Source organism: Gallus gallus, chromosome 3, assembly GCF_016699485.2.
Source record: "Gallus gallus isolate bGalGal1 chromosome 3, bGalGal1.mat.broiler.GRCg7b, whole genome shotgun sequence".
In the NCBI taxonomy this organism is placed as follows: Eukaryota; Metazoa; Chordata; class Aves; order Galliformes; family Phasianidae; genus Gallus; species Gallus gallus.
Window position 1 is genome coordinate 15,609,192 of NC_052534.1, and position 16,944 is coordinate 15,626,135.

General features: G+C 40.4%; 1 protein-coding gene across 11 annotated transcripts in view; it reads left to right on the top strand.

The window, feature by feature from the left end:
• TTBK1 (tau tubulin kinase 1) overlaps positions 1–16,944 on the top strand; it is a 101,237-nt gene that overhangs the window by 36,455 nt on the left and 47,838 nt on the right. For 10 of the 11 annotated variants that reach the window (XM_025148590.3, XM_040696929.2, XM_040696928.2 and 7 more), the window contains 3 exons: positions 2,103–2,243; positions 3,450–3,554; positions 16,230–16,295. In XM_025148590.3, the coding sequence (XP_025004358.2) occupies positions 2,103–2,243; positions 3,450–3,554; positions 16,230–16,295 (312 nt within the window). Of the gene's footprint in view, positions 1–2,102; positions 2,244–3,449; positions 3,555–10,928; positions 11,010–16,229; positions 16,296–16,944 lie in introns of those variants that run through there. The other variant, XM_025148591.3, reaches the window with a different exon arrangement.

The following is a 16,944-nucleotide window of genomic DNA, read 5'->3' on the forward strand; positions in this document are numbered from 1 at the left end:
AGGAAAGCACTCAATTCTGAATGTTTGCTGGAGCTACCTACAGAATCTTGCAACAGTGGCAGCTGTTTGAAATATCTCCTGCTGAGCTGTGATAGAAAAATCAAAGTATGTTTCATACTGGAGCTCAAGTGTGGTGAGAGCCATTGGTCTCATACCAGTAGCTCAATCTTCTCACTGAAAGAATGATCTCTCTTCCATTTCTACCAACCTCAGCAGTAGCTTGGCTTCTGCTCTGGAAGTATTTTCTCCTGTTTGAGCAACATTCATACTGAGTCAACCTGTGTGGTAAATATTTGGATAGTTAGCACATGCTCACCATGCTGCTAGACACCCAGTTACTTCTTTTGGAGGTACCCAGCTACAGCTCATATGGGTCTGTCTAAAGAAGCTGTGATAAAAGCAGGAGCTGAGGGTATTCCTCCATGGTTTGTAGAGGAAAATTTACTAAGTAAGCATATGCAGATCTTCCTAGCCCAAATATGGTGGTTTTGCTATACAAAGCACTGTATGGTTATACCATAAAGCCCACCTGTCCCCTGAAGAGCCTACAGCCCCTGTTGTGTTTCTTTATGTATTATTTGGGTGATGGTGCATGCTGAAATGAGAAAGGTGAATTAGTAACACAAAATAAGCCACTGCATAACCTGGAAGGTTATTTTTAGTTAGTGTCTAAGTAACTTGACAGGGAAAAGAAAGACCTGATGTCAGTTCAGAAACCTAGACCTTTCAGGATAATGATGACAAATCTGTGCTGCCCCTAACGAACTATGACAAATTATAAAACAGGAAAAAAAAAAAAGGCTAGGCTACTACTGTAGTGATTTTTGTCATTCACACTAAGGAGCACACCTGGACCAGTTGCTTGGCTGTATGTATATTAGCTGCTCTGTGTCAAGAGTGGCTGGTCATGGTACTGGACACTTGGAAGCAAGGTGAATTAAACCCACTTGAAAGACTCTTCTTAAGATGAAGAGCCGGTTGCAGTTGACTACTTCATGTCTCTTGAGCTTATTTACTTGGGAATTGGGGATGGGTGGATGAATAGATGTCATTTCAATGGTTTGGAGAGCTTTCTCATCAGATGTTTGTTATCTGTTACTTATGTTCTGTTGTGTGTTTGGTTAGAATACATCTGGACTTATGGCATAAGCATGTATGTCTTTGCAGAAATGGAATCAACTGGCTCTATAGTACAGTGATATTGAGTGTGTTCATATAACTTATTCTTGATACATGCTTTCCAAAATTGCAGACTTCTATTTCCAGTGGCTTTGAGTTGTTGATATCTGCATTAGCTCTGTGGATTACAGGGGTACTCTGTCACAGAAGATACTCATTTTAAAACCTTCTCTTTCTTTGTAAATCAGAAGTATAAGCAAAACTGATATGACAGGGATCAAAGTACACATTATTCTGGTAGTTAGACTGCCCCATTTTTTTCTAAATTGCCTTTATTTTCATGCTGTGCTAGTAGATTTTTTCCAGAAGTTTAATTAATTGAAGGTTCAAATGAAAATCATGTAATGTACAAGTATCTTTTTAGTCAGTGGATCCCTTCCTGGTTTGCAGCACAATTATTTTTGATAGACAGCTCTTCCCATTGCGGCATTGCCATGACAGTGCTGACTTGAACTTGAGCCAGCCAGTTAGTGCTGGGGAATTTGTGATGAAACCACTTCTCCAAGTTGTTACAGATAGCTTCGTGACCTGTTTATCATACTTGTACTGCTTTCATCTTTATCTGAGTCAGAAAAAAAGTCCAAGATTGTTCTTAATTCAGCTTCCATGTAGCCTGCTCTTAACAGTAAGGAGATGCTGGGCTTATACAGTCTGAGGCAGTGCTGTCCCTACCCTGTATTTCTGACATAACAGATCAGCTGACTTTCCAGATACTGATTTGATATCTTCTTGTCAGCAAATACATCACTTAAGTTAAAACAAAGTATTTGAAGACCACATTGAAAAAATAACGGAGGCATGAGGTGAGCATTTGTCTGGTTAGCATTTCTGCTTTTTGGGGACGCATGTTAGACCTTGCAGCTGTGCAATGCTATGTTTTATTGTGATAGTTTAAACATTAAATGTTGTATTGATTATTTCAGGGCCGAAATCTTGCAGATCTCAGAAGAAGTCAACCTCGAGGGACCTTTACACTGAGCACAACACTACGATTAGGCAAACAGATTCTGGAGTCAATAGAAGCCATTCACTCTGTGGGATTCCTGCATCGTGACATCAAACCTGTATGTTATTTTGAAAATTTGCCTTTTGCTGATATGTCTGTCTGTTATGCTTGAGTTGATAAAGGCAGCCTAATGGGCTGAACATGGACATATTTCGGATGCATTTAGATCTCCTTGCACACTACCACTATCCAACACACAGTCTATTTTCCATAAGTTCCAAATGGCAATTATATTTTAAGTGCATAGCAAACTAGTTTTTATTGGCAGAGGCCAATCCATGGTGGATTAGTAGCTGTCGATCATACTTTCTCCAGTCAAGATCACCCAAGGAAGCAATGTAATGTTGAGCAATCATCTTGGAGTCCAACCAATTACTACTATAAAAGAAATTCAGAAAGGATATCTTGTACTGTGACCCATAATTCAAATAAAAGTAATTTCATTGACTAAATAATCCTTATAATCTTTGTAAATGCAGCTGTAGTGTTGGTCATCTAGGTGTCTAGGAGAGGCATGATAATTCCGAGCCAGTCTTTCTCTTTGATCACATAAACACTTGACCAGAACACTTTTTGGTATATCGTTTATGTGACAATCTTTCTTGTTCAATTTGCTGCTTTGAAAATCAGCTGGTTTTGACTGATCTGAATCATCTGAAAAATTAGCTGTCTAGTTGCTAGTGACTGACCAGAAATCTTTCAGCAGCTTCTAATTGTGGTTAAAGATGTCACTTTATGATGAGAGTAACTGCTTAACTTTCCTGTTGTCTATTTGTTTACTAATAACTAGACCTAGCGTTTCTTAGATGTCTGAATGTTCAGATGAATTTAAATATGTGATAAGGTGGATGGAGTTTTGTCACTGGAGCAGGAGAATGCACACTAGCAGCTGAACTATGAAGACAAGCTAAGCGTTTGTCTACGATAGCTCTAGCCTGTTATGCAAGTGATAGAGCTCTCACTGCAGAGCTATAGGTGCTAAATCTAGCTCTTTTTCACAGCAGCTGTAATTTTGCTAAGCTAATGGGATTTTTAGTTATTTTGAGATTCCATAGTCACTTAGCTGCCAAGTGAGCTTACTAAATGGCAGTGGTTCTCCAGTCATATCTAATATGTATCGTGAGACGTATTTTAAAATTCCTCTCTAACGGTTTCATCTAAAGCGTTTGGGGCTATATGACAAAGTTTTGTCAACAAATGGCTACTCTTAGGCAAGCTGCTGTTACCAAAGTGATTTTGTTTTTTAAACTTTCTTTTTGTCTAGTCCAATTTTGCCATGGGCCGGTTACCTTCAACGTACAGGAAATGCTACATGTTAGACTTCGGCCTGGCCCGTCAATATACCAACACCACTGGTGAAGTCAGGCCAGTAAGTACATCTCAAGCAATTTTTTCCAGTTCTGCTATTGTTTAGGCAAGGAAAAGCTATTGTTAATCAGTTGGTTTTGTTGCTGTTATACTTGATTGTTATACTGAACATACTGGACTTCATTTCCTACAAGGTGAGAAGCAGCATGCAACTTCGAATGAGTTATCAGTTAAAGAAGGGATGTTTGCTATTGTCTCACAAAATGCATGGCTTTTATTTATTTATTTTTCCTTCAGGTTAAGTGTGTATTCCACTGGCTAAGAATACTTACTGACCAAGCAAAGTGTGTGAGCCCAATGTTGGCTATGTAACTTCTGTAGCATCAGGGGTCTGGCCTGCTTTAGGTCTCTAGCGATGTGATATAGGGAACCAGGTTGGTGGATTCATAAAGCTTTTTATGGAGAAAAAAGAAAAGAGAATTTACAGGCTGGTGTGATCTTTGAGGCTGAGCTTCCTATAGACTGTAATGCTGATGGTACACTTTTCTGGCTCTGGTGTCTATCGCCCCTTGTCCAGATTTCTGAGCAGCAGTATTTCACCGTGCCTGACTGAAGAGGAGGTAACAGCAGAAAACATAGCTTGCACTACCTAGTGTGCTTGTTACTTTCAATCCTTTTAAAAGCACCATAATATCTGGGCTCACTCAAGTGTGCAGTAAGCTTCAGATGGTTGAGTTACCCCAACAAGTAGCAGTCAGAGCATTCCTAGGTTTATTTTGGAACACAGTGCAAGCTTGGAGAGTTCAGACAATCTCCCTGTTTATCATCATAGGCTGATACCTTTTGGTCTCCTTATCTTTTCCATGTGCAAAGTATTAGTTGTTCTGGAAACTGCTAACAGTGTGAGAGTTAAATTCAGAGACTCTGTAATGCAGGATATGGCTGGGGAGTATGAAGAAAGGAAAGACAGAGATCGTACCCAGAGAGTGGTGGTCAGTGGCTCAGTGTCTGGATGGAGATCAGTAACTTGCGGCATCCATCAGGGGTCAGTACTGGGACCAGTGCTATTTAACATCTTTATCAATGCTTTCAACAGTGAGATTGAGTGCACATTTAGCAAGTTTGAAGATGGCACCATTCTGTGTGGTGTAGCTGATGAGGCTGAGGGATGGGATGCCATTCAGAGAAACCTAGACAGGTTCCAGCAGTTGGCCCTGGTGAACTTCATGAGGTTCAGCAAATCTAGATGCAAGGTCTTGCTATCAGTACAAGCTGGAGGGTGACTTGGGAATAGTGATGTATAGCAAGCTGGATGTGAGCCAGCAATGTGCCCTTGCAGCCCAGAAGGCCAACCATATCCCAGCCTGCTTCAAAAGAAACATGGCCAGCAGGTTGAGGGAGGTGATTCTGTCCCTCTGCTCTGTGCTGCTGAAACCTCACCTGGAGTACTGCATCCAGATGCAGAGTCCTCAGTACAGGAGAGACGTGCTGGAGCATGTCCAGTGAAGTCCCACAAAAATGATCCAAGGGATGGAGCATCTCTCCTAGGAGGACAGGCTGAGAGAGCTGGGGCTGTACAGCCTGGAGAAGAGAGGGCTCTGGGGAGACCTGAGAATAGCCTTTTAGTATCTAAGGAGGGGCTTTAAGGAGGAAGGGGACAGACTCTTCAGCAAGGTCTGCTGTGACAGGACAAGGAGAAATGATTCCAAACTAAAAGAGGAGAGATTTAGATTGGACATAAAGAAGTTTTGTTTGTTTTTTTTTTTTACACCAATTGACAACCACCAATAAAGGTGGTTGAGGCACTGACACACATTGTCCAGAGAGGTGGTGGATGCCTCATCCCTGGACACCTTCAAGATCTTTGTTTGTTTGTTTTTCCTGCTCAGGTAGATCTCATGCTGTTTCCCAAAGTTTCAAGAATTACCATATTTTCTGGATAATACCGTAAAAATTGTTTGCTGTTTTTACATCCTCTGAAATTCATAACATCAGTCTTGCTTGTCTTGCTTGTCAGCCATTCAGAAAGACTCTGAATGACCTGCTAGTAATACAAATGATGGACTTGGCCGTTAGGACATTGTGGCTTTGATTTTGTTGTTGTTTTGGTTTTTTGTTGTTTTGTTTTTATATCTTTGACCTTACTATTTTTGGTGAGTTTCCTATTTTAAAAACACATTTGACTTTGAGGAAGAGAAAAGCCAGCAATTCCAAGGAGCAAAATCCACTGGAAAGTTGCACTGGCACTGTTTTGTTCTGTGTTTTTTTTAATTTTGTATGTGCAATTCACTGCTTGCCAAACACTGACTTATTTTTTTAATATCAAAGGCAAGGAGCCCCACAGTAGGCAAATGAGATGGGCTGTTGCTAAAAATGTCTGGTTCTGATTTTTGGGACATTAGTTGAAACTTTGAGGTAGAATCATTTGTGCTCTCCATGATCTTCAATGTGTATTAGTTCCTCCATCCTCTAGCTTTCTAGACCCTCTAATACCTTATGTGGAATAATAATTTTAGCACAATCTCCACTCATTGCACGGATTTGCTTTCATGGGAATAGTCTTGCACCTCTATTAGTTGTCTCTTGCCAGATCTTGCAAAATCTACAGTACAAAGTCTATAGGAACTTGCATTATATTATAGACAACAAAAAGTTGGAGTCAGGAGGTGTGTAAGGAAGCATCAGCAACATTTTTTTTTTCCCTGTTAGCAATTAGAGGAATTCAGATATTCTCAGCAGCCACATTGCTTAATATTTCTCTAAGGGTTGTAGAAGTCATTGCTTGATGGTTACTGCTTTGGACAGGTAGAGCAGATGTGCATCAGCCATTTGTTATCTGCTGTGTGCTGAGAACTTCTTAGGGCCTGTCTGGAGGCTGTTACTTTGGCTGCCATCAGCTTTTCTGACATCTGTATCACAGTCATCAGCCTGGTTAGCAGGATGGACTCCGGCTATTATGATAAGCAGGACAGACTGCCAGTACAAAAAATAAAATGAAATCTGGAGGGTTTTGTTTTCAAATGATTGTGAGGATGGAAGAATGAGGGAAAAGAGAGACAGCTGACAAATCTGCTTGAGAAGATGCAGCTGGAACAATAAGCAAGTCAGCTAACAGCCATTCTCTCTGTATGGAAGGTGGCAAAAACTGATTAAAATCTTAATATTTAAAAAACATTTAAACATTTGAAAAATTGAGATAAAGGAAAGAAACAACAACAGCAAAAAATGCTGCATTCCATACTGACAGTATTCCTGCCAAACCTCCACACCTCATTTTTGCCTACTTGGAAAGGAAAACTGGGAAATGTAAGTAACTGAGAACAGTGTCATCTTGGGCCAGTCAGAACTCAGTCTAGAATGCTGATACATACAAAGTACTTTATTCTTCCCTTAGTATTTAAAGCAATGCCTTTACCTCATTCAAGACCACTGCCCTTGCTTTTCAATCTCATACTCTTCAGCCTCCCCCATTAGCTCGTTTTTCCACAGGGTCTGTGGACTTGTGTTACCAGCGTGAAGGTTCCTAACCAGGTGGGATGGAATGGTTTGACATTGCCAATGGTTTGGCAGTAGTTTAACCTGTTTGTTTCTCAGTCATGAAAGTCTTGGAAGTCTGCTTAAGAAGAGACGGTTTATGGAGGGAATCTGTTATGTCAGCTCCAGTTAATATTTGTTTTCAGATACAGAGGGTATTCTTTGGAGAAACAAATCCAGTTTTTCCTTTGACTTTTTTTTTTGCACTCTCCCATGAAAATGTGCATTTTGGGATGAATCCTAAGAGTATCCATAACAAATTTGACATTACAGGATACTGAGACCTTTTGTATGAGTCTAACCATTGTTTCCTCTAAGTGCAGCCCTCTGCCATGGTTGAGACAGACACAAGAGCAGTCTTATTTACTGCAGTGTCCCACTTGTACAACTGACCTTTGCCATGCAACAGTGAACTGTGAGCACTTACTGCTGATGTATAGCTTAAGACAACCAAGCTAAGCAGCTAGAGAATGGACTGAAAGGTTGCTTTTCCTTATGCTTCTGCCAAAAGTGTACAAGGAAAAAAAAATCTTCACTTTTATAGCAGAATGTATTTGATATAGAGAAATAGGACTGAGTATTAACCTGGAGGGTTATGAATGCTGTTATGCAGATGATGTGATGCCATATGCTTGTATAACAAAGGTGTGCAGAGTCACGAGGGACTTTTGTGCTAATGTAGGTTGATTTATGGACAATAACTTCTTGGTCATTGCTGGTCTTTGTTCAGGTCTATTTGGTTTGTCACTAAGTGCTGTATGGGCAGTATTATACATTTCCTCTGTGTGTGACACCCTGCCTTCAGAAACATATAACCTGTGGTGCCACAAACATTAATTGAAAGTGATGGAGGTTTTAGCAACTTGATCTTCATTATTTATTTGAAAATACAGGAGAGGAGATGCTGTGTTGTTTTTCTCTAGGAGTCTCTCTCCTGTTTGCAGGATCTGACACTGGATTGTTATGCTCAGCAAGCAGATTTTTTTTAGCTTAGTCAGCTGCAGCCCATTGATTAGATCTTTCTCCTCATGGCTGAGACTGCACTGCAGCAGTTTGCAGTGCCTTGCTGAAAATACTGTGTTTGTGAGGGTGGCTCTGTGATTCAGTGGGCAGAGCGAAGAGATGGTAGGCAGGACAACGCAGAGCCTGTTTATATGAGCACGATGAAGGCTGCAGAAATGTGTCCACTAATTAAGAATATTTCCAAATATCTGTGCCGTGTTAAAAATAAACTTCACTGCAGTGAAAAAGGTTTTAGAAGATGAGAGTATGGTACTTTTTTCTAATGAGTAGTTTTCCTCCCTTGTAGAAAATGAGTTATTTTATAACACAAAAGAGATTACCTCCTACATCCGAAGACCCCAAATATTCAAACATAAAAGCCCAGTAGATTTCATACTTAATTTTTCTTGAAACATGTAAGATTAGCATTTTTGCAGTAGAATAAAACAGATTTCTGGAGCTGTAGTACTCAGAGCACTGCATTAGCCTAGGAAGGGAGAAAATTCGTCTTCAACTTTGTGTTGTAAAAAAGATAATGGCAGAAAAGGATGGCAGCCCAGCCCTGTCACATTAATTCATATAGAGATGGGAGGAAGGAGAAAAGTGGACCTATGTCTAAAAATATTGCACATTTAATGTATTATAAAAGTGCAATTTCTGTGGGAATGGGTTAGTTATAGAGCGTTATTGAACATTAGAACTAAAGAACGTTTCAGGTAATTATGTAAAGGTTCTTGTTACTCTTGTTGTTGGAGTACCGAACTTGGAATTCAGAAGGGAGACTGTGTTGTTTTAAATCGTTACAACTACCGAAAATCAGTGTGGTTTAAATGTACCAAAAGCAGACTAGCTGATAGCTTTGCGAGTGGATTAGCATCCAGATAATCTTGTACTTTGTCTGTTATAACTTGCTGTTTCTTTGCTCTCCTCACCTGGAAGCCCTGGTGTAGGAAGCGTGACCTCAGATCACCTGTATCAGGTTGCTGATGATTTTTTTTTCCTCATGTAGCAGGTCTTTAGAGCTCTTGTGTTAGAGGGCTGGGGGGAAGGAAACACAACTCAGGCTTAAATCCCATGTATGCCTGAAGGGAGCTGTGATCCCATTTTCCATTTCCAAGTACCTGTACTGCCAAGCTGCAGGGAAGTTGTGGTACCTCTGAATGTGTCATTCCTTCTGATTGGTGCTGTCCCACCTGAAGTTCTGACCATTCTTCCCACTGGTCTACAGAAAGAGGAAAGGAAAGCTATTACTGTGTTCAGTGGTCAGGGAACACAGGCAAGTGAATGTTGAGTTGGATTTTCAGGTCAAATCTTCTGTACATCAGGTAAGTGCCTTTGCTGCCAGGTAAAAGTGTGTCTGTCACACACTTACTCTCTCTATGATAAAATATTAAATTATTCTGTGCAAAATGGATCCTTTCCAACATAGATGTTGTTACTCTTGCATCTTAACCATCCTGAAGCCTAGGGGTACGAGTGTACTCTGGAAGGAGGGAAGTATGGTTCTCATGTCTGTATGGAGGTGGGGGGGATTTGAACTCAACTCTCCTGCGTAAGAGATGAGTGCAGCAATTAAATGTTTTGAGGCCAAAATTGTCTTGTTCAAGAATCAAATGATAAATAAGATTATAGCTGAAGTAAGCTTTTGATTTAAAAAATAAATAAAAATTGGTCACTCTTACCCCACTTTCTAATGTGAGAAAGGCATTGTCATCCTCATCCCCAGCATAAATTCTAGTGCAGGAGTTATGTGCTTAGCCTGTTGACACATTATTTGAAAAGACAAAATGATCACTTTGCTCTTTTTTATGTTGAAATCCACTGAATGCTTCAAGTTCTCCAAGAATGAAGAATGAAAGAATGCTGTCTTTCTAACTCATCTTCATCTGTTTTGGTTTGGTAATAATACTACAAGACTCAAAGAAGAAACTCTGTTGGGTTGATGGCTTTTGATTGGTTGTTTTCTGTTGGAATATGCAACTTTCAGCTGAGGTTTTTCTTCGCTTAACTGAGTTGTGTTTTAAGATACTATTAGCTCTTGCTAATAGATTGAAGTGATTGTTGCATTTTCATCCTATGCAAATCAGACCTTAAGGTAAAGTGTCTGCTCACATGGCCTAAAAGCAACACTGGTGTTCATTCTGCCCTCTTACAAGCCACTGTTCTGCTTCTCACCGCAGCTTGCAGAGAGCTAGCATTCTAGATGGGGTGCTGCAGCTAGCCTGGGGAAGGGGAAGTTACCTCAAGTTGACAGCTTTACAACCTGTGACATTGGCAAACTAGTGATAGTAAGAAGACTGGTGAGGGGAGGGAAAAAAAAAAAAGGTGGTGATTGTAGAAATAACTAGAAAGTTTGGGTGGAGACTCATAATCAGGAAAGGGGGTGTTTCTTCATTTATAGAAAATTAGACGCTAATATTAGAACTTGCACTGGATGAGAAGGGTAGGAAATGTATTAAGGGCAAACCTCCATGCTGGTTACTATGTCAATTTGTTTTGTTGTGGGAGAAATGGAGGTTTAGGTTATCAGATAATTTTAAGAAGGAAAATCACAGTAGGACCATGTGACTAGCCTGTGGTTAGGCTGTATGCATCTCTGCTCTTGAATTTGTATTTTATACTTATGATTGGGAATAATCGGGGAGAAGTTACTCTCTAGAGGGATGCCTCTCACCACTTAAAGAGCTCTCTTAAACCACACTCAAAGTTCTGTGTCTAACTGGAACCACATACACCATGAAGGCAGCAGCCATGGAAGGATGCTGGGGGATGACAGCAGCTAAACAGGACACCCAGGTTTCTAAATGGATGCAATACTGAATTGTTTTTTAATTTGTTTTTTCCTCATTTTGTTGTTTTTTTTATCATGTTTTTCTTTGGGTTTCTCTCTGTTTTACAGTTCTTTTGAGCTCTTCTTTTGAGGCTGTGTTTGATGCGTTGGCTTCCCATCCGCTGCTCGTAACCATCTCTGCTATGAGTTGTGAGTGAGCCATCATCATGCTTCCGGGTTTTCATTTTGTTTTGCTCTTTTGTTGTATATGGAAGTCTGAATTACACCTGGTTTTATTTTTTTTTCCTCATGATATGTTTGCTTTTCAGCAGGATCATGACAGCTATCTAAACGTGCTGCAGCGACCTAGAGCACTTGGGGTTTTGCTTAAGGGATTAGCAGACGGGTGGTGCCAGAGACTGTGGTTTTGTCAGTCTTGTGGTTTCAGAGGCAAGGGGAGGGGAGTTCTCTCATCTGTCATTTCTGACTCCAGGTTTCTCTGTTCATTCATTTCTAACTCTCTGGGGACAAACTATGCTGCTGTCATTAATGATTCTGCAGTGTACTACTGTTTAAATTAATAACTCAAAATGTATGCAAAAGATGCGGAATTTGACTCCACAGTAGACGTGGAGATACGAATCCCTGTGTCTCCTTCTAGGCCTAACCGATGGAAGCAGAAAATCCCTTGTACTCACCAAGATGTTTTGTTTATTTATAGTTTCCTCTTTTTCTTCTTACTCCAACTTTTCCAACAAGTTATTTTAGTCCAAGATACATCTCCAAGTGCTTCCTGTGATCTGTGACGCTTCCTCCCTTCCATTAGCCCCTTCACTCTGGTCTACACTAACTTTCCTTTCGTTTTCTTACTGCTGGAAATCCCTTGCCTATTTCTGTGACTGATTAACTGATCCTAGATGACAGCAGTCCTGCTGGAGGCAGAGGTGGTGGGTCTCATGAGATGTTTGTACAGGCTGGGGAGGAACCAGTAGTCACGTTCTATTAGAGTACCATAGAAGTAAGAAACAGCAGGAGGAAAGTACTGTCATCCAAATGTAAGTTATTAGGAATGGAGATGGAGATCAGGGCCTTCAAAGTTACCAATCTAGAGAACAATGAGACAAGAAAAAGTTTTAATGCCTGGTAAGAAGGGTAGTGAAAGGAGCAAAGATTCTGGCTCATGATGAAATAGGAACATTCCTGAATTAAAGGGAGCATGTACAAGAAAGGTAGATTTCATTTGAATCAGGAGGGAGACGGTGTTGGCCTTTATAATACAGGTGGTCAGAGGTGTTTGAAATGCAGAATGAGGAAATGTTCATGGGTGCAAAACAGGACACAGTTTGGGAAAATGTACCCACTTTGTACAGGGGTCACTCTGAAAGTAATGTCTCCTATTTTTTTCTGTGGAAACTACAACAGATACAAAGAAAAATTTAACACTAAAGCAAACTCTCAGCTATAAAACACTTCTTTTTTTTTCCAACATGGTCACCACCTACGTACCTTTGCCAGCAACGAACAAGAGCCTGAAATTCAGTGGAGGTGACCCACTGTTTCACAACTCCTATGACAATGTCATTGCTAGGAAAGTGTTGCCCATGCAGTTCATCTTTCATTGACCCAAACAGACGGAAGTCAGAAGGCACCAAATCCAGACTGTACTGTAGGTGGCTGTGGTAGGACAGTCCAGCCAAGATGGGCAGTGTTCTCCATCATCTTTAAACTGGTATGGGGCCTGATATTGTTGTGTTGCAAGAGAAAGGTTGTTGTCTTTTGTGGCCTGACCCTGAAAGTTCAAACCTTCAGCTTAATCATCATCACCAGTTGATAATTTGTCAGGGTTCCAGGAAACTCAGGAGGATCATCGCTTTCCTATTCCAAAAGACACTGCACATCACCTTATCCCCTGGGGGCTGTCTTGAACTTTTTCTTCAATGGGGAGTTTACATGTTGCCACTCCATGGACTGCTGTTTTGACTCTGGCTCATAGTGGTGACACCATGTTTCATCACAGTAATGATATGATTCAGGAAACTGTCACCTTCAGCCTCGTTGGTTCAGTAGGTTCTGACAAACATATACACAGTGTTGTTTCTGTTCCTGTGTGAGCATTTATTGGGCCCACCTGGTGCAAACTTTGTGATATTCCAATGTTGCCACCATCATTTCTAGTGCATTGAAACTGATATTCAGCTCCACATGCGGTTCCCTGGTTGTAATCCATCAATTCACGTGGATGAGTTGATCAAGACATTCTTCATTTTGTTGTGGGACAGCTGTGCATGGCCACCTGAAATGTGGTTATTTTTTGCATCACTGTTGCTGCTGCTTAAACATACCACTCACCACCTGACTGTGCTCACATCCACTGTTTGGTCTGTTTAAACATGAAGCAAGCATCAATTGAATGTGGGTGCCATTTTTTCTACATGGGGGGATTCAGTTCTGGCCCTTTGCTTTGTGCACGTTTCCATGTCAGACACAATCTGTCTCATGGCAACAAAATGTAGTGGGATGTTGGTGAGAATATTCAACATCTACTGCCGTACCAGCAGCATCTGCCTCTGGTGTCATGGGACAACATAATAAAATAGGAGACATTACTTTTAGGGCAACCCTCATATGTGATTCTGTCAATTGTCTGTGTTGTAGTACATTGCCAATATATTGAAAGGAACACAGAGTATAATCTTTTTTCTCTGTGGTACCAGTCTAATATATTCTCCCAAGCTAAAACTCATTTTAAACCTAGCTTCTGAGACAATGCAATATACTTCATATCTCTGTCATCTCCCTGACGGCTCTGTGTAATAAATCACTTTTGCTCACAATCTGAATTCAGGAGACATATTTTGTCATGAATAATGTTTTTCATAGTAATACTGATGTGGAAAAAGTAAAAAATAAATCATCAGCTTGTTAGGTTTTTAATTTTCCTATTTTTGGGGGGATTTTTATCAGTTATGCTATACATGATTCCATAGTCTGTTAGAACTTGTAGAATTCCAGTTCTGTGTCTGATGTGGACAGCTGGGAAGCTTTATCCAGGGCATTCTTCACTGCTGGGCAATGCAGTGGTGAGATAGATATATATTTTTTTTTAAAACAGGAAGAAGTGAAGTATGCAAAGGAACTTAAAGAATTAATGTTGATGAAGTCAGAAGAGAAGTCAGCAGTTGGTTGTACAGCATGAGTAACAGTAAGTGCTCAGGCAGGAGCACTTAATGTTTGGGTGGAAAATAAGTTATTTCCTGCTTTCCACAGTCATGGAAACATTTGATTGCAGAAATTGTGACCCAGTCAGAAGACAAAACTAATTGTCTCATGACTGGCCGGGTCAAATGTGAAGGGAAAATCTTTAGGAGGAAAAAGCTGTTAACATACATAACATATATCTATTTTGTTCAAAGTTCTAAATGTCCTGTCAAAACAATTGCGAAGTCTTGCAGTGATCTCCTGCAGGCAGCAAATGAGGGAGGACTAGGGAGAGAGCTTATTGGATTTAGCTGCAGGTCTGGCTTGTGAACTGTTTCATAGTAGTTGTTGGCAGAAGCTTGGTTAAATGATGGGTGAGCATTTGTTTCCTGCAAATTGCCTAGGATCTGGCTTTGGAATAGATCTAATTAAAGAGAGTACTCTGTCACAAACAGTAAGTATTGGTCTAAGAAATATTTTCAGAGATATTGCCGGCCATACTGAAATCAGCATGTGGTACTTGGCTCCATGCATGTGGATCTACATTTGATATCTGAGGACATCTAAGTAGAGATACAACATAAAAGGCAATCTCCCCTGTGCTGCAGAGATTGAACAATATTTGTTCTGAATGTATTACAGATTACATACTGGAATTGTTCATAACCTACTGTTACTTTATGGCTCATGAAAAGTTTCCACTCACAATGGCAAAGAGGAATGAATGTCCTCTTGAGGACAGCTGTCCTGTAGAGGTCAACTCTGGTAATGAGTGATTCCAACATATTTTTCCAGTGGCAAGCATTCTGCTTTTCAGAAACCTGTATTGGTGAATTCAGTGAATAATGAAAGGTATTTTGCAGTAACTTGTCAGTAGGCATCCTAAATGTATGCTTTGGGAAGAAAGAGATACATGGTCATGAAAATAGTATCTTGAACATTACCAATGCTAAATAAGTAGTTTATGGCTCAAGCTGTTGAACTGCAACAACTATATGCTGTGTTATGTGTGTGGCACATGCATATAGGTTCTCCTTGTGAAATATGACTTTTTGTTTGGAGTCACTGTAACAGCACTGTAAATGCAGAGCTGCATTATGCATGCTATTCAGGTGCATGTTAGCAGCATGATGTTGGTGAACTTGTTTAAAACATGCTCCAATTTTTACTCTTTGTGAGAGTATTGAAACGTAGAGCTTCCCTATACCCAGAAGGAAGTAATTGAATTGTATTCATTAAACTGGCATAAGTGTCCTAAATAAAAGTACAGTTCTAGGCTTTACTCTGAAAGCATATGCACAGGTGAAAAACAAACAGAAATCAACTGACCTGAGTGGGGCAAGTCATCCTAACAGAGTGGTTATTAGTGTGCTCAGATTTCTGCAAGAATAGCATCCCAATTTTCAATGCTTAGTGCTTTGCCTAGGCTTAACCTTAAGGTGCCAGGGCCTGAACCTGGTTTTACCACATGAATTTTGAAAGCTCTGCTGCTAACTCTGGTCCTTCGAGCTAAGCTGAAAGGATTTGCTGGATGCCATTACTTAAATGCACTTTTTTCAGAATAAAGGAAGTCACACTGTGTAAGGTAATGTCCTTGTAGAGACAGCATTGGAAAGAGTTGGGGGGCCCCTTCCAGCTCCAAATAAAAGTCAGAGGAGGACTGCCTTCTTCCCAAGGTACCTTTATCAAGCCTTCACCTCCCAGAGGACATGAAACTCAAAAGAATCAGAGCAAGAAGAACTAAATGTACTGGGAAAAACTGGTGAGGAGTAAAAAAAACCCCAAAAAACAAGTAATAATAAAAAATCACATTGACAAACAATGTCAGCAAAGTTGTACGTATGTCAGGGGATTCCTGTTCTTGGCCTGAGCAGGCTGCCCTCAAACTTTGCTTTGCTGTTGTTACTCTGACTCAGTTTTGCACTAGCATTTCTTTACTAGCTTTTTCCTTCACCCGGGGTGTAAAAGGGAAGTTATGATCATGGAAAATATTCTTATCTCTTTCTAGACTACTGCTGTTCTAACCTATCCCTGTTATAACTTTTCCTTCCGTGTAAAATAAGCTTTTATGGAAATGCAGAATTTGAGAATGCTGCATAGGTGGCTGCTAGAGCAGATGAGAGATTTGTATCTCTTGGGTCTGTAAGATCAATATATAAGTTCTTTGCAGTTAGCTGCACGTAGGATTTAGTACTCTGCTCTCTCTGAGATGTTTCTCTTGTCTCCCTTCAGCCTCGCAACGTTGCTGGTTTTCGAGGAACAGTCCGTTATGCTTCAGTGAATGCACATAAAAACAGAGTGAGTATTTCTGGGTTATAAAGGGTTAAATACAGGTTTATTTCTCCCCAGGAGCTTGTTCTCAGGAGCAGAGGTTTAAAAGCTGTGAGTTCTGCTTTGTAGCATACGTAAGTAAATCATCTGAATTCCATTAGGATGTCAAGGCTGTATTCTGTAAAATCAAAATTATGATTCAGTTATTGAATCCTCTCAAGTTGGCAAACTTCATAATTTTCATTATTGCATTATTGGACACTGATTAAGAGGAAAAAACTCACACTAATACATTTGTCAGTGTTACCTTACAGCCTGCTCACTAATTTCCAGCACACCTTGACTGTGAGACACCGAGTGCCAGGTCCTCACATCCATTTTCCCACTGGAATTTTGGATCTTAGCAGCATGCCCTCAGGTGAAAAGCTACTTAGTGGAACTCAAATTTACTTTTTTTCCCTGAAGATAGCCATTATTTCCAGAGTATCTGGCATGTTTCATTCTGAACACTTCCAGAAGTCTCATCCACCATTTTTCTCAGAACATTCTTGTACTATGTCAGCAATGCTTCCTGTGTAGACAGTGAACTGTGAGTCCTCTGGTCCTGCTGCAAAGTGCTTGCCAGATGAGAATTATCAGCCCTCCTGTCTAATTTCCAGGTTTCCAGCATCCTAAC